Genomic DNA, 21699 nt, shown 5'->3' with positions numbered 1-21699 from the left:
ATCAATGACTAACTTAAACAGAAAATAAATAGCCCAAAATTCAAATGATTATAATGGAGAGTGAAAAGCTAATACTAAATCCCTTTATATCGGTTCTCTCATTCTTATCCTTTAACCCACAAATAATAGTCAAATAAAGAAGAGAAGAAACTTTATTGTCAATCTTTATTACTTACTATATACTAGTAAAATCTATTTGTTGGAGCCTGCTGTCCACTTGTGAATTGCTATTCATGATTTTTTTTTTTTTTTAAAGAAGGGTGAGTTTTTGTTGGGTGACAATTGATAGTTGATTAATTCAATTTTTTGCAATTTTTTTTTTTACCCAAAAGAAACAAAAATAGCTTTTGATATATTGACTTATTTGAGAAGATTGGATTGTTTTTCGAATATATTTATTGCTTATAGAATACTATTGACAATTATTTTTATTGTTACATTTTTTGAAAAATATTCTTCAAAACTAAAGCTATTAAAATCTTATTAGCGATCAATCATGTCACAAGAACGAGTCCACTTGTGAATTGCTATTTCATGATGATGATTATTATTATTATTATTATTATTATTATTATTATTATTATGGTTCTAGAAGGGTATGTTTTTGCTGGGTGATAACTAATATTTGATTATATTCAATTTTTGCGAATTTTTTTTACCAAAACAAACAAAAATAGCTTTTGATATATTGACTTATTTGAGAAGATTAGATTACTTTTTGAATATATTTATTCCTTATTTAATATATTGATAATTATTGTTATTGTTGCATTTGTCCAAAAATGTTCTTCAAAACTAAAGCTATTAAAATCTTATTTGCGATCAATCATATTATAAGAACGATTGAATGCGCTAGTTTTGATATTTATTGAAAACGATTTGCTAAAACAAATTGATTACAAAAAGTTTAATTAGTGAGTTTGTTTTTAAAAATGAGAGAACAAGTATTTTTACATGATTTGTTGTATTTCAAGATTTACATGTGGTACTTGCTAGTTTTGATTTCAAAGTTTGCTCGTGTGAAATTGTACCAAGAGGTTAGTAGTTTGGATGGTACTCTATTGAAGACATATGAATTTTGATGAAGTTCGGAGAATGTTTTTGAGCTTTAATTATATTTTTTTTTATTAACAATATGTAAAAAAATAAACAAATTTTTAAATGTCATTTTTTTTGGGATGAAATGATACTATTGAATTATTTTTTTATAATATATTTTTTTATTACACAAAAAGGGCACCATTTTAAAATGTCGCATGGGCACCTAAAATTTCACGACTCGCCCTGTGTTTTGGCTTTCCCATTTTTCAATCTCTCTTTCAAATGGACAGCTTAATTGAATTGCTCTCCTATTGATCGTAAAACTGTGTGAAAGAACATTTATTTCACGAGATTTTGCGGTGCAATGGACAATGCAAGGGATAAGGGTGAATTTTAGCCCATCTTTATTGATTCTTTAAAATTAGTTTTTCTTCAAATTCATTTCCAATAACATAATTTTTTTTATGTGAACTCGTAATTTTTCTTACTTTTTAATCACGCATTTTTCAAAACTAACACTTTCTACAAAATCTACATCAAATAGGCCCTTACAATCTCCAACTTATGGCACCAAATTCGTACAACTTTCACACCATTTTGCAAAATATCTTCAACCATTATACCAAATATTTCACAAATGAACAATATTTTCTTTATTTCCTTTTTTTTAATTCTCAACAATTATTTATTTCAATATTATATGACTAATTATTATATTTAATTAACTAAAATATTTTATTTATTAACAAATTTATAAAAATTACACTTAATACCATAATTTTATTTTAATTTTAATAGTTATCATTCCAGGACAAAGAGAATGTTATCAAATATTTCCCCAAACTTGTCGAATTTTGCAATTAGCGTCTAAACGCAAAAACAAAAAGGGAACAATATATATAATTTTAAAATTAAGAAACTTGTTTAAAATTTCAAAAAGCAGGTCATAATTCAAATTTTATTAATTAAATAAATGATTAAAATATCTTATCAATTAAATATATTAAGGTCACAATGTTATATATGTTGTAGTCACAATTACGTGCTAGTCATAATCGCAGACGTCACAGGCACAAATCACAAATTTTATTGGTCACAATTTATTTATTAATCACAAATTATAAATTTATAGGTCACGCATTATTTCTCAATCACAAATAATAAATTTTATAAGACACAACTTATTTTACTTCATAATTTTATAAATTATCAAATTATTCGGTCTTCAATCACGATTACAAATTTAATAACAATATCACTTCTTTAGTTCGAATATTATTAATTGGTCACAAAGTAACCATTTTATTGGTACAATCACCCAAATAAATGGTCACCAATGCTCTTCGTCTCACCTCACACTACCCATTCCCATCAGCACCAGCACCAATTGAACTTCGAGTTACCCCATCACCAAACCACCATCTATACTACCACCGACATCGACACCATTAGCACCACAACAAAACTCCAGCTAAGCAGATCGAATGAGATCAGAGGGGGAAGAAACCACCTAAAAACTCGAAAATCACCCCAAAACCATTATCGTTGCTCATTTCGTGCAGTGTCGACTTCATGCAACATCGCTAATGCGTGAACTACAACCAAACCTCTACCAAAAAAATGGCCACCATAAACCACAATAACCATGACTCCATTGCATCCATTTTGGAGAAATCAAACTCAATAATAATAATAATAATAATAATAATAATAATAATAATAATAATAATAATAGATATGGTGGTACCAGGTGGGTGATCATGGACCTAGTGGTTTGTAGCAACTTGGCATGAGTTTGGGTAGTAAACTTCTCCCAAGTTTGGCTAGAGGATTGTGATGATGTGCCAAAACTTGGAGATTGTGAGGAAATAGGAGAGAAATGGATTTGGGGTTTTCGGTAGATAAATGGTTTTATGGTTAGCGTTAGAATACTGTAGGGAGTGAGGTAGGGATAGGGTAAACTCGATTTTTGAAATAAAAAACATTGTATTTGATTGTTGAAATGAGAAGTTGAAAAATTGGTGTAGATATAATTTTCTCAAAATAAAATCCCTCAAATTTGAATATAGGCCCATAGAGCCCTAAGACACAAGTTCTAAAATTACAATTGAGTCCATAAACTTTTCAAAAATTGTAAAAAATTAAAAAAAAAAAATCTTATATTCAATATTATTAACTTGTGTCAGAAAATGATCATTGTCATTAATAATAACCATGGTTTTTAAATTCCAATTTTTTAGCATCACCAAAAGTTGACTCTATCTCTTCAACACGTAGGAGAATACATTGGAAATTTGTTGATTACCTAAGAGTATCTACAAGAAAATCTTTATTTTTATAGTGCATATTATGCATTATAGAAAGAAGAAATTGCACTACATGTCAATTTTTGATTTTGAATTTTCAAGAAATGTCACTTTTTCATAGTCTTTATAAGATCGTCATTTTTTGACATTTTTGCCCCGCTAAAAAATTTAAATACCCTACACATTCTTGAGTTGACAATATAAAAAAAGTTGTACAAAAATTGAAAAAAATCTAACATCCAATCACCTCAGAATTGTATTTGAAATCTACCTTCCATTAAGCCCCCATTTGATACCCATTTTTTTCAAAATGCATTTTTCTCTCTCTTCTTTTCAAATTAACATTCTTTATTAAAATAATATTATACATAAATCAAAAAAAATTTCTTACTTTTTAACAAAACACTTCTCATCAAGTTACTATTTTAAAATACATTTTTATATAAAAATAGCTCTCAAACACCCTCTAAAAGAATGAATGGAAATCCATTGTTCATCCTTGGACCAAAGTGTTCGTATTGAGTTGGTTTAAAATTGGTTCAACACGATTGATTAAAAAGAGCTGAAAATATGCCGTGTTATATTAGATATTTTCCGCAATCATAATACGAACAAGATATTTTTTTCAATTCCAGCAATTTTCCATCAATCGTAATTTCCTTCTTCTCTCGATCTCAAAGATCTAGAGAACTCTTGTAAATCCTTCAAAAAAATCCCAGTTCTAACTGGGAAATAGGAATCTTGAGAAGACCCTTCAACTTCTTTTTAATATTATTCAACATCCTTGAAATCGCTCTTCAAATTTTACAAAAGAGGGCAAAATTTGCACAGAATGTGTACTGTAACTCATTCAAGGATCTTTTTCTCTTGCCTTTTGTTGTATGTTTCTTCGATTTGTTCTATTTCTGTTTCTCTTTATTTGATTTCTTCTATGTGTTTAGAGTTTATCAATTTCCAGTGAGATTTTGGGTCATCTTCATCTCTTGCTTCTTGTTGTGTGTATTTGTTCTCATTTTTTCTACCTTCATTTATTCTTTTTGGTCGATTACTTCTCTGTGTTTAGGGTTTATGAACTTTCAACGAGATCCCTTTATTTATTTTTTTATCTTTTGTTTATGCTTTTGTATGTTTGTTCTTTTTTTTCTTTTACCTGTATTTTTATATGTTTCATTGTTTCTCTTCTGTGTTTAGGGTTCACTGATTTTCAGAAAAATTTCATGTTCAACAGAAACTGTTATTGCAAGGATGGAAATGGATTTGAACTTAGTATTTATTAAATTTTTTGCAAGATTGTAGACGTATTTATAGCTCTTTTGAAATTTTAAGGTTTAATTCTCATGGTTAAATTTCATTTATGCAAACTGTTCAACTGAGAAGTTTCTCTTGCATTAGTTTGTGTAGAATTAGATATTTTCTTACCTTTTATTTTTTCCTCTTTTGTCAGCTGGCACTATAGTTGACATTAAATTAATACATTTGGGAGTATTGATAACCAAAATTCATTTTTTGCCTACATTACCACTTCATAAGCACCCTACATTAACCATCTAGCTCTTCATCCCTTCAATTTGATTTAACCTCCATTAGTTGGAGTATATTCCTAATATAACCATACATTCATTTTTACATTCTTATTTATGCAAGAGCTATGGCATTTTTGTACATAGGTAATACAATAATGTAAAGCATAGTTCATCTAATAACTTACCGTTTAAGTTGGTAGGCATTTTTTGATAGCATAGAATCCTTGTTATTTCAACCTACGTTGTTTATTCCATTTTTTCTAAGTTAGGCATGGGGATTGAATCTGCTCTATTCCCTTAGTCTATTGTGAATTTTCCATCTTTTTTTTGCTAAGGAATGTTCAAGTTAGTAATAAAGATATTAATACTGCAAAAAAAATTTAATCCTTCCACTCCAAGGCTATTGTCTAAGGCACTCTATATTTGACTATCTTTTCATTAGTGGCAAGTTTGCAGTAGTTGTTGGTGCCAATGACACGTGGAACCATGTAGTATATCTATTTTAGCTATATATCCCCATTGATTCTCTTTTACAAACCATCCTTACAATTTCACAGCCCACAAATATTAGGGGGTTCTCTTTCTTTCCCCTTACACATTCTCTATCTCTCACACTCGGTGATTTCTTATATAGACAAATAAGTGAATAAACCTAGAGATACAATATGATCTATCTATTTGTTGGAAAGATGTTTCAAGACTTGCAACAGTCTCTAAATCGCTTGGTGCAGTTCGGGAGTTCTTTTGCCTGTGCAATTGATAGTTGGCAAAAGATTTGTACTAAATGAATCAGAGTCTGACATGAATATCATTTCAATGTAGTTGTTTAGTAGGATTCAAATGGATCCTTTTACTGATGGTATTATTCAGTTGTTATTTAGTGACTTTAAAAACTTTAAAGATTTTTTATATTAATGAGCATTTATTCCCTGGCTCTGCTCTTTATGTTCTTCATCAAGCTACAGCTAATTTGGCAAAATGTATTAAAGAAGGACTATAAAAGGTGGTTTTTTGGCTTTAATATACTATTTTCATTTTTAAATTCAAATCTTTGAAACATTTGATCTATTTTTAATGGATATGTTAGTTTTTCATTTTAGCGATTTTCAACTTAGTTTTCCGTTTCACGGTAATGCCTACATGTATTGAAAAAGAAGATAAGTAACTTCTATGAAAAATCAACTATATATCTTTGTAATCCCCTTTGATTCATGGTCACGTAACAGAAGTTTATATAGTTGTAATCTTGAGTTTTTCTTTTTGGGGCACTATGGCTCCCTAAATAAACTTGGGAGATAAGTCAGCATTTTAATGCCAGAAAATATAATGTCATTCCATTCATACATACATATATATAGTCGACTCAATATTCAATGTTAAAAAATTTCTACCTCATGTCATTTTATGGTGAATATAAAATAATAATTTCATGTGTTTAGGATGATATAACTGTACTGCTACATGTCATATATTCTTGAATTCATTTATGCTTTATATAACTTTGTGCACTTAATTGGATTATTTTGATATGCTAGATAGAGATTCAACTATTCCCTCTCCTCGTTATTATTTTTCATGTTTTCTTTTATGTTAATTTCCTTGCCCTGCACGTAGAAGTGTTGATTTTCACAACTTTTGTACATTTGAGATATCTTACTGTATTGTCCTCTACGTTAAAAGTATTTTAAACGAACTATTTAATTTGTCACAATAAAAGTATTTACAATTATGAATTATGGATATATGACTATTTCTCGATAGATCAGTTATGTGACCTATTTGTCGTTTTTGACAGTTGGTTTCAATTATCCTCGATAGATGACTAAATATTGATAGATGAGTTGAGTCATCTATCGATATAACTGTCATTTTCGACATATGACAGCTTCTCGACAAATTAATTTGACAGTCATCTGTCCACATTTCTTACTTTGGTCCATCCGAACATTACATGTGTGTTTTGCTTTCTTATACGTGTGTTTTGCATTAATATGTACTAATTATTATGATCCAACCTTTTTTGCTTTGTTCTTGTACCTAGTTTTTGCAGATAAATTTTGAATTTCTTGTTCCCAAAAATGCATGCTTACGCACCCATATATCTCGAATGAGCAATTTCAAGTACCTAAAAATCATATTGGAGAATTTTGATGATGGAAAGCTGGAAGATTTCGGCAACTCATGCCTTGAGTTCCTTGCTAAGGTACTTGACATACAAATCTTGACACAATTAATCCAATAACTAGTGTTCAGATATGTAATTTGTTCCCAAAAATGCATGCTTACGCACCCATATATCTCGAATGAGCAATTTCAAGTACCTAAAAATCATATTGGAGAATTTTGATGATGGAAAGCTGGAAGATTTCGGCAACTCATGCCTTGAGTTCCTTGCTAAGGTACTTGACATACAAATCTTGACACAATTAATCCAATAACTAGTGTTCAGATATGTAATACCTTAATTTTGAAAAAAACAAAACAAAAAAAAAGAAAAAAAAAAGTCAAACTTTAGCCCAAAAAAAAAAAAGAATAAAAAACAAAAAAGAAGAGAGAGGCGGTGGATTGATTTATACCAATCCACCCATGTTCAAAACCTATACATTTCTCCCACAAACCCACACACCAAGCAAACGAGGGCAGGGAGGGAAAAGAGAAAGAAAGAAGAAGAAAAAAAGGAGAAGAGGGAAAAAAAATAAAAATAGGAAAGTTCGTTTATGTTGTTAGAAAATAAGTGATTTACGTTATTAAGCTTGAATTCCTCAATTTTGAAAGGTAAGTAAAAAGTTATCTATTGTCAAGTTATGTTTGATTTTATAGTTGTTGGATTGTTAGATTAAATTCAATTTTATTGAAGGGGTTAAGTATAATAAACTATGAAATTGAGTAAGATGAAAGAAAAATTAGTTTTAATGATTAAATATACTATGAAAATCACTTAAATGTGAAATGATTAAGTTTGGGTATTGTCTATTTAATTATTAAAATTATTTAAAATAATTAATTCTTTATTTAAAAATTATATCGTATTTCAGACGACGATACTGACATCAGAACAGCTTATCAATTGGGTTGATTTTGCGAACATAGTATTGTGAGTGGAAAAATATAAATATTTTTAAAGTATATATAAATTAAGTATATTGTTAAAGTATGTGCAATTATATGCAATTATGTGTTCGAATTATATGGTTATTATAGAAATCTCTTTTATTATGATACATGTGGAATATCAAAAATTATTTATGGTATATTTGTGACTTGTTATGTAAGACATGTGATATTGAGATTTGTTTGGTACGTGAGACATGCAATATTGAGATCGGCTAGAAAAGTACCCATGATTATATACTTCTTCTAGTTCACAAAGGGGTTTTGTCCGTGTTCTATCCTACACGGAGGGTTTTGACCGGACATTGATCTTGATCGTGTACATATAGTTCACAGAGGGGCCTTAACCGTGTTCTAGAATTGATTATGAGAAGTCTTTGAAATCGGCTTTCGCCCATGGAGGGAGCCAAAGGCCCGTGGCGAAAGTTGTTAGCCCGAGATGCGGATTATATATTTCAGTCAGAGGGTATATTTTTGGTGGATTTTTCAGCACGTTTAATGTGATGTGATTATAGCATGATTATCAGCTGATGTGATATTATGATTTTGAGATGATATTTTACAACCTTATGTGAATATTTCACTTTTGGTTATAATTATATGATGTTATCTTATGAATTATGAAATGATATGAACTTCATTTTCGATAGAAATGTAAAATTGAAAAAGTATAATTATTTTTTAACTTCTCCACTCACTGAGTTATCAACTCATATATTTTCCCACAATTTTTCCTGCAGGTGGAAATTGATCATTTTTAGCTGGAAAAGCCTAATGATTTCTGAATAAGAACCACACGATATGTTGAGTGTTATAATTCATATTGATGAAGCACAAAGTAAATATTTTGGATCCATTGCATTATGTTTTACATAAGCATTTGATTTTGTTGCATTTTTTGAAATAACTCATAGTCAGCCTTGGTGATAGATTGTCAATCTAGTCAGCATCTATCATTGGCGTACGTCACGTTTCAGGTCCACTAGGGTGATTCGGGACGGGTCGTGTCAAGATCCATTCAAACTGATAAGGCAAATTCAATGTATGTGGGCACCTGAAAAGGTTCTTATCGTGTACTCTTACGATCGTGACGGGATTAAAATGTGGTCTCGTCCAGGAAGGTGATGAATTTATTATGGTCCTGGAAAAATGAGACTCAAGGACAAATACTTCAAATTCATGGAGAAAATTTCATGTGTCCAATTGGAAAAGGCTTTTCTCCGACCATTGACGTCCCGAGTTGATCGATACAAGCTATACCTTGCTTTAATTGTCGAAGGAGTATCCGATGATCTGGATAATAATGTGGGTATTGATATCGATATATTGTCAATCGTTGACAACCTAAACATATTTTTTTATTACCCTTGGGGTAAAGTAGGTACAATCATCTGTTAAGGGGATTCAGGGGTAGTTGAACATGGAAATTTCGTAAGGCTAAAGCAAAGAAGGAGAAGGAAATCCGTTATATGATTCATGGATTTTCCATTGCCATGCAAATATGAATAATTATTTTCAAAAATGTATTCATTATTATTTCAATAAAAATATATTGTCACGTGTATGGAAACTTTTGTAACAATGGTATTTTTTTTTACAAATATGGGCATTTGAGGCGATTCCTGAAGTTGGTAAAAGGCTTAATAATCGATCGCCATGGCTTCTTAGTGGGACGTCTTCAAAACAACCGCAACAATATACGTACGAGGCATTCTTCAAAAACGATGAGGTCTTTGATCATTTCAATCTAGTCAATGTTTCAATTTGAAAAATGCATAGAATAAATTTCCACGGACACTCAATTTATCTCTACCAACAATTAAAATTTTTAACATGACGATTTTTAAATGTCGAATTCAACAATTGAACTATCAAAAATGACAGGGTGATTGAAACAAATTCTTCATCACATTAAGTGTTGTCGTCAATATTGTACTACCACATGATAAAATCTTCTTCCCAAATAATTTGCGCTATAAATCATTAAAGAGGCAACCCCTAAAAACATTTATGAGATTTGATTGAAATAATTTATTCAAAATATTAATAGAGATAATTAATTCTCAACTATAATATGACAACATCTTTCCAAATAAATACTTCAATGTTTTATTAAATATGGAATTCTTAACAATATTTTGTAGAGGATGTTGGTATCTTTATTCCACAAGATTTTGAAAAACCAAACAAATCAATGAATAATAATTTCAAAAATTTCGAATAAATATCACCATGTTGTATCTCTAACCTCTCAAAATGAATGATAAATTCAATAGTATTGTCTTCTTGATGAAGGAATTGAGAAAATGATTAGAAAGTTAAGGTTAATTAATGGTAGAAGAAATTTGTTTATGTTCACTTTTTAAAATCTTTTTTCTTTTTTAATTAAGAAAATTCCTATTACCCAATATAATATACGTATATCCAATGTTTATAGTACACTAATTAAATCATCACATCATAACACTAATGACATTCAAATCAAGTATTAATGAGCATTAAATTGTCCTAAAAGGCTATCAATAAGGGTAATTTGGACCTTTCAAGCCAAGAAAGTGACTTTTTTAGCACCATTAGTAAAAGTGACAATTTTTTGGATATTTTCAAATTCAATTATGTCTACGAAAAATCCGCGAAAGAGAAATTATCTTTAAATTAAGAGAGCCAAAATTTTCATGCAGCTCAATAACATTCTCTATTTTGGCTCTTCATTTAACTTTGCTCAAGAAACATTTATTGATTTCTCCTCTTATTTTATTTAATATTGTTTTTTTATATGTCAACGACCAATCAATTTAAATGTAGTTTGAATAATTTAAAAAGTGGAGTATTGAAATGAAATCTATGACGACTTAAATGCAATCACAGTACAATAAGAATAGATAGTTGATTTGGCTATCTAAATTTAGAAAGTCAAATTTACTCTATATTTTAAAAAGTTAAAATAGAGAGTTTTCATAAAGCTTAATTTTTAGTAGCTCTTTAAAATAAAGAGTATTTTGTATTTACAGAACTTCTTGGAAATGCTCTAACAACATAAAATATTACCCTTAACGTGTTAAAAATTACTAAGCCCTTGTTTGAACCCCATTTTATCAAACACTCATTTTTTCATATTCATTTTCAATTACACATTTTTCAATAAAATAAATTTACACGTAAACTAAAATTCTTTCTTATTTTTTAACTACATATTCTCCAAAAAAACTATTTTAAAATACTTTTTTTCCCCAAAATGTGACTCAAACGTAGGCTAAATGTAATATCAAGAAAAATTAAATCGCCAGAATTGAAGAATGGAAGAAAACTTATTCATGTCCTATACTGGACAAGTTAGCTTTCAAGATTCACATCAATGTGTACTATCATTTAAGGTCCATTTGCGCCCCCAGGTCATATCTCCAAGTGCTAAAAGGGGAGGGTGGAGAAATCCAGCTTTACTTGAGGCTGCTGCGTCAAGGGTTCGAATCCTGAAATATGGATTTGGCTCTTGGGTAAGTGCAAGTGTACAAGCAGCCTTCCACCATGTACCCTTGGAGACATAATCTGCGATTTACCTCCCTCACGATGCTCCAGGGCAGGAGTGGTGAAGAACCCTTAAGGTTAGGGTTTAACCTTTTTTTTTTTATTTTATTTAAGGTCCATTTGCAATATCTTTTACCTTTTGTAGAAAAACTTTTGGATGAAACTATCTTAATTTTTGTTTAAAAATTAATTTTTAAAAGAACTTCTTATTTCAAAAATAATTGTAGAGGAAGTCACATTAGACCAAATTCCTCTTAAGTTTTTCTAACTACTAGAAGTTCTTTCATAAAATTAGCCAAACTAATTCAAAAACTCTGTTTGACTTTTCAAAAGTCATACAAAATGGACCCTTAAATAGTTTTCTATTTAAATTGCAGGTTTGAGTTTGAGTATCCATGTACATTTTGTACACAATACCCCAATAATTAATAAAAAATAACGTTTTGATGGTTGATTTGGGACTTTGAATGTGTTTAGCCAAGTTTAAAAAGGTTAAATCTTCAGTAACCATTAAGTTTTAAAAATAAATAATTTCTTTGTTTGTGTAAATTAGAAAGTTATTTTGCCAGTAACTTTCTAAATTTGTTACCTAAAAACAAAATAATTAGGGATATAAATTACAGTTGTGCTACCTGCACAGACCCTTTTGCACAGGGTTTGTACAGGTGCACACACACGAAGATGAACTCCACAAATGGGATCCACATGTGAGATCTACCTCCATGTGAGAACCCCTGTACAGGCCCTATATAAAAATGTCTGTACAGGTTCTGTGTAGAAGGGTCTGGGAGCTTTATTCTATAAATTACTAGAAAGTAGCTTAAACCTTCATAACAGTAGTCAGTAGTCAAACATTCCGTGGATGTTGAATCATTGTGGGGACACATGTCAAATAAAACAGCTCACATGAATTAAAGAGTCTGTCCTAACAAAGTGGGTCCTTGGTCGGAAAGCTAAGAGGTGTTGGTCATAACTCATGCCATGCGCCCTTTCCAACTCACCAAAAACGCAGTCTATAGTACTTCCAAGGAAGAACAATTTGAATTGATTTCTCCTTCTCCGCCTAGGATTCTAACTCTTTTATGTGAAGTAGGTGACATTGAATACGACGAGCTTATTTACAAGAATAATGTTATTCATTTGGAAGAAACATAGGTTATATAATATTAGTGTTAGTGATCATTTTGTCATATAGTAAAATTGGAAATTTTAGGAAAAGTTTGGTTTGTATTTTAGTTTTCAGTTTTCAGTTCATTTCTAGTTATCTGCATTTAAATTGTCTTTTTGAAAAATTATTTCGCAAAACAAAAAATTAGAAAAAAAAACGTTTAGTTTGAAATTTTGTTTTTTATGACATTTTATTTTATAAAATTTAATTGCATTGTAAAAATGGAACAACTTTATGTTAATAGATTCTCAAATTATATAACATTTTAAAATTAGTGATTCTTATAATATTTTTTCTTGTTACAAAAGTAAAATAAAAGTAAATATAAATTGAGTTCAAAATATAGGGAAAAAAAATAAAAATTAATGCCATGGATTGAGATTTTTTTATTTGCATTTATTTAAATAATCATTAACAGTTTGGACTTTTTTTTTTTTACTAGAAATTTTTTAATTTTATTTTTAGAATTTTAGATTTTATTTTTATATTTTTATATTTTTTAAATTTTATTGTTAAAATTTTATATTTTTATTTTTATTTTTATTTTTTAAAAAAAAATTATAAACGCTTGTTTTCCATTTTTTGAGTGTTTTCAAAATTTTAACTAAAAACATTCAAAACGACAAAAAATGTATTTTGAGTTTTATGTTATAAGTTTAACTTTGTTTTCGAAAGTACATTTGCAAAAATATCAAATCAAACACATTTTTAGTATTTTGCAAAACTAAAAATAGTTTGAAAACAACAAACAAACGCACCCTAGTTTCATGCGATTAGTTCATCTTGATCATATAAACTACGTTTCACCAATCATATCCTAATTCTCCTACAATCTTTACACATACATTCTAGTTGACATCATGCTTTATATTGTACCATGTGACGCACAATTTTACCATTGATTTCTCCAACACTTACAACAATCAATGATATCGATTTTGCCACATATTCAAATGTAATACAAGTTGTATACAAATAATGTACAACTAGCATAATTCTCCTAATTTAACCCATTATTTTTCACATCGGATCTCTATTTTTTTTTTTTACCGAATAGGACAGATAGGTTGCACACAAATTAGGTCAATATCTCATATGATATCTAGTAACAGTGCAGTGGCGTAAATAAATTTCTCTTCTGTGTGCAAGTCTAATAACTCAAATAGAGTATCAACCAAATAAATATTGTTCGTCATAAAATGACACAATATTTAATTTGGTTTGATAATATGCTTACATTACGGTTCAATTTTGAATAATCTTTCATTATAATGAAGTATAATGGATACAATGATTTCTTCTCTTGTTAACACGAGCCTAACAAATACCACATCAAGAATACATTTTGACGAAATCGACATCTAACAGAGTTGGAAGCCCACAATCTATCTAGTGAACCCTACAGGCACAGCTATATCAAGAATTGCACCTATTTTTAGCACAGCCACTCAGCACAATAAATATCAAGAATTCAAGCAGTTCCTGACACGACCATGTTATACCTTTCATCCCCAATTATAACAATTGACCCAAACACAACTCTCTCTCAAGAAAAATTATTCTTGGAATACTGCTAAAAAACCAATAATGTAAAATTTGCTACTTCTCATGTAGATATTCCTCTCGGATAAATCGTTAGATGTTGATCTTAATCGTTGGATCTTAATATCAATGAGTTGTGAAGCATGAGATATCAACAATTGCGCAAATTGTCCAGCTTGTACGATTTTCTATATCGTTGCTCTTGGGCTTCTCACTGTTTCGGATTGATTGGGGTCTCCCGCATACTTTTCAATTTCTTCACAATTCATCCTTTATATATATAGTATAATGAGGCATCAACAAATGATTTTTGTCACAAAGAAAGAAGATCTTAGTGAGACGCATCTTTTCCTTTTGGATTATTCCATATGTATCGAATGATGTCGCCCCTCTTACAAATGCATGCAGGCCCTGCGTGAATTTAAAAATGTCGACATGTGATCTCAACTCTTTTTGTGAGTAGTAGATAAAAGATTCGATAAAAAAATTCGATACGTGTAGCATTGTCCTTTCCTTTTTCCATTCTCCACAAGGAAAGACAATATGCATGCATGGTTTCCTTATTACAATAATTTAGGTCGTAGCTACAGTCTTCTAGTTAATTCCATTGTCAATCGTAATTACCATTCAACCTTTTTTTAATTGAATCAATTTGTTAAATTGAGCATTTGATCCAATCCAACCAAAAGTCATGGGTGGATACCCAACATAAATATCACTCCCAAGTCAAGTTACTTTCCAATAGAAAACAATTCTCTCTATTAATTTCGTCTTTCTCCACATGGGGTTCTGCCGACTTTAGAAAATAAGATAAAAGAAATGGTGAGGAAGAAAAGTAGTTCCATCAAAATACATTTGAGTTGAAAAAAATTAACAATTGATTATATGTTTGTATTCATGACTCATATGGCATGCCATGTGAAAGACTTTAACTATCAAAACGTGACAAAAAAAACTTGTACTTTCAATCAAGATAAATTGGAAAATAAAGTTATATAGTACCAGTGGTGCTAGAACGTCAAACTATGTGATATTATGTAATAGATTCAATTAAAGATGAAATTATGTTATTTATATAATGATATTTAGTATTATCTAAACTGGTGTTGTAACACCAGTAGTACTAAATAGCATTATTCTAAATTGAATTGATTGATCCGAACTCTCACAATCCTATAAATCTAGTCGACCCACTAAATCACGCGGACGAATAAGAGTAGCAGCTTAAGATATGAACAAAGTAGGTACGATATTCCAAGACATGCCCCACTAGGGAAATCATGCTTCATTAAACAAGAAAAATGTGCTATTTTAACTTTGTAAATAGCGATTGTCTAATCCATTCGTGTTCACACGCAATTCTATTATTCAACTTGCTCTTTTAGGCTTAGATGAACGTCATTAAACTGTGCCAACGCATTATCAGTGAATTTTCAACTCAAGCATCAGAATATAACAGATTAGACATCATAAGAACTTCAAAATAAACAACCATGTATAAAACTCCACGTATGTATTGTTCCTGAGGTCACTCTTTCAGTGCTTGATTATCATCCTCATATTCATCGGCCCACTTTGAAGAATAAGATGGAAGAATAAAGTAAGGAAGAAAAGGGTAGGGTGGTGATGAGTTCCAGCTAGTTAACGTGTTCGATTCGTGTAACCTAACCAAATGTGATTGTGCAAAAGCTTTGCCGACATTGTCGACCTACGGACAACAACAGAGAATTGAACACGTGAAGCTTGTTTTAGTCTAGTGATGGTGATGGTGGGCTCTGATAATCACTGGGATATATTCTCTCTTCTAATGCGGCCATTGTCGGCAGTGCTTTTATGTTATCAGAAACACTGCTTTTGCTAGATTTTTCTCAAGATATTTAGGCGTATTTTCTTCTTACATGTTACAATTTATTTGAATTTCAATTTTGTTTAGGCCCCGTTTGATTACACGAAATTTTCCATGGAACTTGAAATTCGAATTCCAACTTCCACTTTTGACCTGTTTGATTGACGAAATTTTCCAAGGAATTGATTTTCCATGAATTTCTAGGTACAACACCTTAAAGCGTGATTTTCCACCTTTTTTTCCTAGGGCATAGGTGGTTTTTGGTTTTCCACCTTATTTTTATTTTATTTTTTTTTTGCTTTTTTTATTTTTTTTTTAATTGTTGGCAATGGGAACAAATTTTAGGAATAATTGTAAAAGAGGATATCCCTGAAATTGACAATTTCCACGTAAAACAAAGTCAAACGAACATCAAAAAATACTTTTACTTCAACATTTTCCACATGAAAAATTTATACAATCAAACACAATAATTTACAATTTCCATGAAAACAATTTCTAGGTAATTCAATTCCCTGGAATTCATTTTCTTTCCATGTAATTTTCCTACTTGTAATCAAACGCACCCTTAATGTTTTATATGTTTGAACTAGTTTAAGCTAGTTATAAGTGGTTGTATTATGTTGTCATGTTTTGTTTAGTCAAAAAAGTTGATAAAAATCTGAACTCATGTTACGGAACCTCCATAGCTTTTGTAAAATTTTCAATCAGATATTTCATCAACTTTTATTACAATTTACTAAAAATCTAATTATTAGCAAAACCAAACTACTGTTCCTCAAAAACTTGATGGTATCACATCTAAATATGTTTGATAGTTGTGTAGTGAATTAGAAGAAAAGTATTTGGCGATTGACTTTCAAGAATATGTTCTCGGGTTGAGATCATGTTGATCGTCTTGATGCACATCTTTCTTCAATGAATTAATTGTATCAGCGGTCCCTAAGCTTTTTCCTCACTAGAAATTAAGTCACTGAATTTGAATTGCTCAGAATCGGGTTGTTGAACTTTGATTAATCGTGTTATGGCAGTAACAACAAATCGATATATAGAGAATGATAATGGTTGATTATAATTGTTGTGGCGTTTAGGTTGATGACTAATTGTGTTGGCTTTCATTTAGTGTAATTTTCATAGTTGCAAAATGTTTTATTTTTTAAACCATGGTAGGAAAATTTTGCAAAAACATTACTATCATACCTTTTTGTGTTGGTATAAAGTTGCAGTGGATGACCTAAAATGGTACCAATGGTAACAAATCTCGTGCCAATTCATCCCTATAAGGAAAAAAGTATAATAATTAGGTAAACAATCATCAAAGCCTTAAAAACTTATTTATTAAACCCAACTCTACAGTCTTGAAAGGTGTAAATTGCAGGAATAATTACAGTTGCGGTTCTAAATTTTTTATTTTTTTTTGCAAATTTTACCCAAATCTTTCATCAGTTTTGCCTACAATCTAAACCTTTAATTTAGTTGTAGCAAAAGGACAAATGGACGGTTTCCATCCCATTGATTAGAAATTTAAAAAATTGAGCTCTTTTGGCTAATTTTGATCAATTTTAAAAGGGTAATTTATTTTAAAAGAGTAATTTATCATTTTATCCTCCTAAAATAGTTCAAAAGCAGTTAAAAGAATCAAATTTTTTTTATAGCTAACTAGGGACGGATTCAAGATCGGGTTACAAAATTTCAAATTGAGCTAATACGTGAAAAAAAAATTACACGCAAAAAACTTTTTTTTTTTTGAAAAAAAGAAAAATGCATTAAAAAAATAATTTTCTTGTGCCTTGGGGGGGACTACAGCCCAGCCCAGTCCCCCCTATATCCGTCTCTGTAGCTAACTGATGGTCAACTAGATGGAAACGTGAATTTGTTCTTGAACTGCAACTAAATGAATTGATTGGAACTATAGATGACACAAATGAAATATTTGGATAAAGTTTATAAAAAATGAAAGATTTAAAACCGTAATTACTATTACACATAAATGCGTACATTTACCTCTCGTAATTAGTAAGGACAAAACAAGTAGTAATAGGAAGCGTAAGCATAGCATAAATTAATTAATCAAATGAATTGTTGAGAGTCGAAGTCTTGTATGGGGCGGTGAATTGACGTTATCATTACCAAATAAATACCATTATTACATAGTTGAAATTTGTAATATCTAATGATTCAAATAACAATCCTGTCCGTCCATTCCAACCGCCCAACGAACCCACGCACTTAAGCCCTTTATCAATTCACTTGTTTTGTCCCATTTGATTTGATTGGTTCTTAGTTTTTACTCAGAAAACTCAAAATATCTAGGATTTGGGTTGATGACAAACACTTGAATTGGTCCTCCGCCACAATTTTCATTTACTGTACTTAATAATTATATATACTGTTTTCAACCAATTTGTTAATGATGTTTTGGCTTTGAGCCAACGCTTATCTACTTCCCTATTTGGCAATATTAAATAAAGTTATCATTAGATTAAACTAATATCTTCTTTGTCTTTGTTTAATCCTAAATCTCTTTCCTCTCTAATCGTAATGTGGATAAAATATCTAGTAATTTTATATATTAGAATAATAATTAACATAGTAAAATTTGAGGTATATTTTAACAATATTTCTCTTTCAAGATTGAAACTTGATACTCAGCCCCGTTTGATTTCCATTATTTGACTTCAAAAATGAAAAATATGACTTTTATCCATCACATCAAGCCACCATAGCATCATTTGATGCACATTAATGTAAAAATGAGAATGAAAAATATAGTCGTTACGAGCCCCACATAAAAGATAAAAAGTCAAATATGGTGGTTTAATATGATAGATAACAGTCATATTTTTCATTTTAATGGACGAAAATTGGAAACAAACGGGGGCCATATTTGACTTTATATCCCATAACGATTATATTTTTCATTTTTATTTTTATAAAAATGGAAATCAAATAGGAGCTCAATTTCATATAAGAGTTTAAAAAATAGTTTAATTTCAATCGAACCACTATCTTATAAATACGCGTCGATGGCAAAATTAAGTATCGCTCAAACTTAAAACAATAATCAATATTTGAAATTTCGAATTACTCTTCTTAACAAGATAACTTCTTTCTCTAATTATTTTCAACATTTTCTAATTGAGCGTGCATATTTCAGGCTTGTTTGGTATTAATTTTGAGAATTGATTTTTTGATCGTTAAAAAGAAAAGTGTGTCCTATCTGTAAGAAAAGAAGTTAAAAATGATGGATGAAATAGTTAAATAACGATTAAAAAATTGATTTCTTTAGAAGAAAAATCACTATCAAACATGCACGAAGTTCCAAAATGCATTGGCTGATTGCTATTTTTTAATTGAAAAAAACAACAAAACTTGTGGACTACGACTAATACTCCTATGCTAACGATACTGTTATTTTCTTAAAGATATGCTTAAAAACGCTTCTTTGTTGATGCTGTTTTGTTGTTTACTTCCTTCTATATATCCGTCCCCACCTCTTTATTTTGTTTCTTTTGCAATTGACCAAAGATAAATAAGCCTCCCATCTCCGATTGGTGAATATAATTTACAAAATATAGCTATATATATAGCTGCATATAGTCCCAAGAACAACCACCAATCTCAGTCCTAATCTTCGCCTCTCTCTCTCTCTCCTATCTTCTAAAAGAGTTGCAGACGTTGATCATAATGACAAAGGTACACCCAAAAGCCACCGTCCCAGCGCTAGCGCCACCCTCTAGCAATGGCTCCCCGGCGGTCCTGACCGTGTGGAAGAAATCGCTGCTATTTAACTGCGATGGCTTCACCGTGTTTGACGCCAAGGGCAACCTAGTCTTTCGAGTTGACAATTACATGTCCCATAATAATGCTCAAATTGTTCTCATGGACGCTTCCGGCAACTCTCTCTTCACTATCCGCCGCAAGGTACTTGTTATTACTTGACTGTAGTAAAAATGAAAAATAACTTAAAATTTTGTTTACTCTAATTCTATTGCGGCTATTGAACATATCAATCAATGATTGAATTATTTATTTGAGCTTAATGACTCCGGTATCATAATCTTGAAGTTATATGTTAAAAAATCAATCCTTATATATGTGAGACTTACCCTTTAATACCGTGTACCAGAAACTGAGCTGGTTGGTGTTTGGCGGTGAGACTTCAACGGATCCAAGGTTTTCGGTGAGGAAAAGCATCAATCTCTTGAATACAAAGTGCTTAGCTCGCATGAGCTCCCCGGACGGGAATCCAAAAGCAGGTCACGTGATTGAGGGGTCCTACGTGCAGCGGTGCTGTGCCATGTACGATGAGAACCGACGGCAAGTGGCTGAGATCAAGCCGAAAGAGGCAGCCGTCAAAGGCGTAGCTTTCGGAATGGATGTATTCCGTCTAATCGTAGAGCCTGAATTCGATATGGCTACTGCCATGGCTATTGTCATCATCCTCGATCAGATGTTCGGGTCTTCCACCATTTCCCGGCGGGGTCTCTGAATTTGATTTCATCCCAAATATTTTCACCGATAGACAAGATTTAATTTCGTTTTGTATTTAGCTTGATCTTTTCGTTTTTGATAAAAGATTAAGCTCTTCTCTTAGGTGCATAATATATCATAGGTATAAATATCGCTCAACAAACTAATGGAATTTGCTCCATGTATTTGCTTGTACGACTGCAAATCCTTGTACTTGTTTTATATTTTGCAGGGAGTAGTCGAGCTTGATTGTGATTATTAATTAGCAGTTTTCCTGTAGTTGCTCCTGGATCTTTTTTTAATTACGAAATTTCACACCATCTCGAGTAATTTCGGTGTTTGAAAAAGCTGTTAATTGTATCAAATTTTATGAGTGTTACGTTGAAAAACACGGTTATCGAATTTAACATGATAAATTTTTCAATTCTGATCAGTCAAATTATTTTTTATTTATATATTTCACGAAATTTACGAGTACTACTTATTTATCTATCATTCATTTCTATTTATTTATAGTTTAAACTGTTTAATAAACTGTTCCCAATTAAAAAATTAATAGTTACAGATTTTGATTGGAATTATGAGATGATCGATTACGTATATCAATTTTTTTCCAATCCCAAATTGGATTTGAAATTTTGCACAAACTGTTGACTACATCCTAATCTTTCCCACGCCTCAATAGTTAAAAGCTCACCCCCATTCACAAATTGGAATTACATGATCTTACTCAAAGGGTCTGTTTGATTTTAATGATGGAATTTGGATGGAAAAAAAATGAATTTTAGGGAATTGAATTGCCTAGAACTTGTTTACCTGGAAATTTTCAATTAATATTTTTGATTGATATAATTTTTCATCTAAAAAAATTGGAATTTTGAATCTTTTGTTGTTCGTTTGACTTTGTTTTTCATGAGAATTGTCCATTAAAGAGATATAATTTTTTACAATTGTGGATAAAATTTATTCCCATTGCTGAAGAAAAAAAAACTGGAAAACCAATTTTTATTGTTTTGGTGAGAATTAATTTTCTACCAATTCATGAAAAATGGACATGTGTGGAGAAAAGATGGAAAATGAATTCCATGGAAAAAAATTTTGCCAAACAACAAAAAAGTTGGAAAATAAAAAAAAAAATTCCATGGAGAATATCCCATATCAAAC

At 30.5% G+C, this 21699-nt stretch overlaps 1 protein-coding gene and 1 long non-coding RNA gene across 2 annotated transcripts; both read left to right on the top strand.

Annotated features, from left to right (window-relative positions):
- The first annotated feature begins 7144 nt into the window (after positions 1-7144).
- Positions 7145-9582, top strand: LOC111382350. The gene is made up of 3 exons (XR_002700493.1): positions 7145-7269; positions 8722-8819; positions 8912-9582. It is a non-coding gene; the product is annotated as an uncharacterized LOC111382350 (long non-coding RNA).
- Positions 9583-19571: 9989 nt separating this feature from the next.
- LOC111382351 (protein LURP-one-related 8-like) lies at positions 19572-20817 on the top strand. Its single transcript, XM_023006291.1, has 2 exons — positions 19572-19986; positions 20192-20817. Exons 1-2 carry the CDS (start codon positions 19750-19752, stop codon positions 20552-20554), a joined length of 600 nt encoding a protein of 199 aa, XP_022862059.1. The 5' UTR covers positions 19572-19749; the 3' UTR covers positions 20555-20817.
- The last annotated feature ends 882 nt before the right edge of the window (positions 20818-21699 follow it).

Source organism: Olea europaea, unplaced genomic scaffold (assembly GCF_002742605.1).
Source record: "Olea europaea var. sylvestris unplaced genomic scaffold, O_europaea_v1 scaffold2476, whole genome shotgun sequence".
Lineage (NCBI taxonomy): Eukaryota > Viridiplantae > Streptophyta > Magnoliopsida > Lamiales > Oleaceae > Olea > Olea europaea.
This window is presented reverse-complemented; position numbering and strand designations above follow the sequence as displayed.

Coding starts and splice junctions, on each gene's coding strand:
- LOC111382351 (XM_023006291.1), top strand. CDS start 19,750: ATGACAAAGGTACACCCAAAAGCCACCGTCCCAGCGCTAGCGCCACCC. Junction 19,987..20,191: donor TCTTCACTATCCGCCGCAAG/GTACTTGTTATT, acceptor ACCGTGTACCAG/AAACTGAGCTGGTTGGTGTT.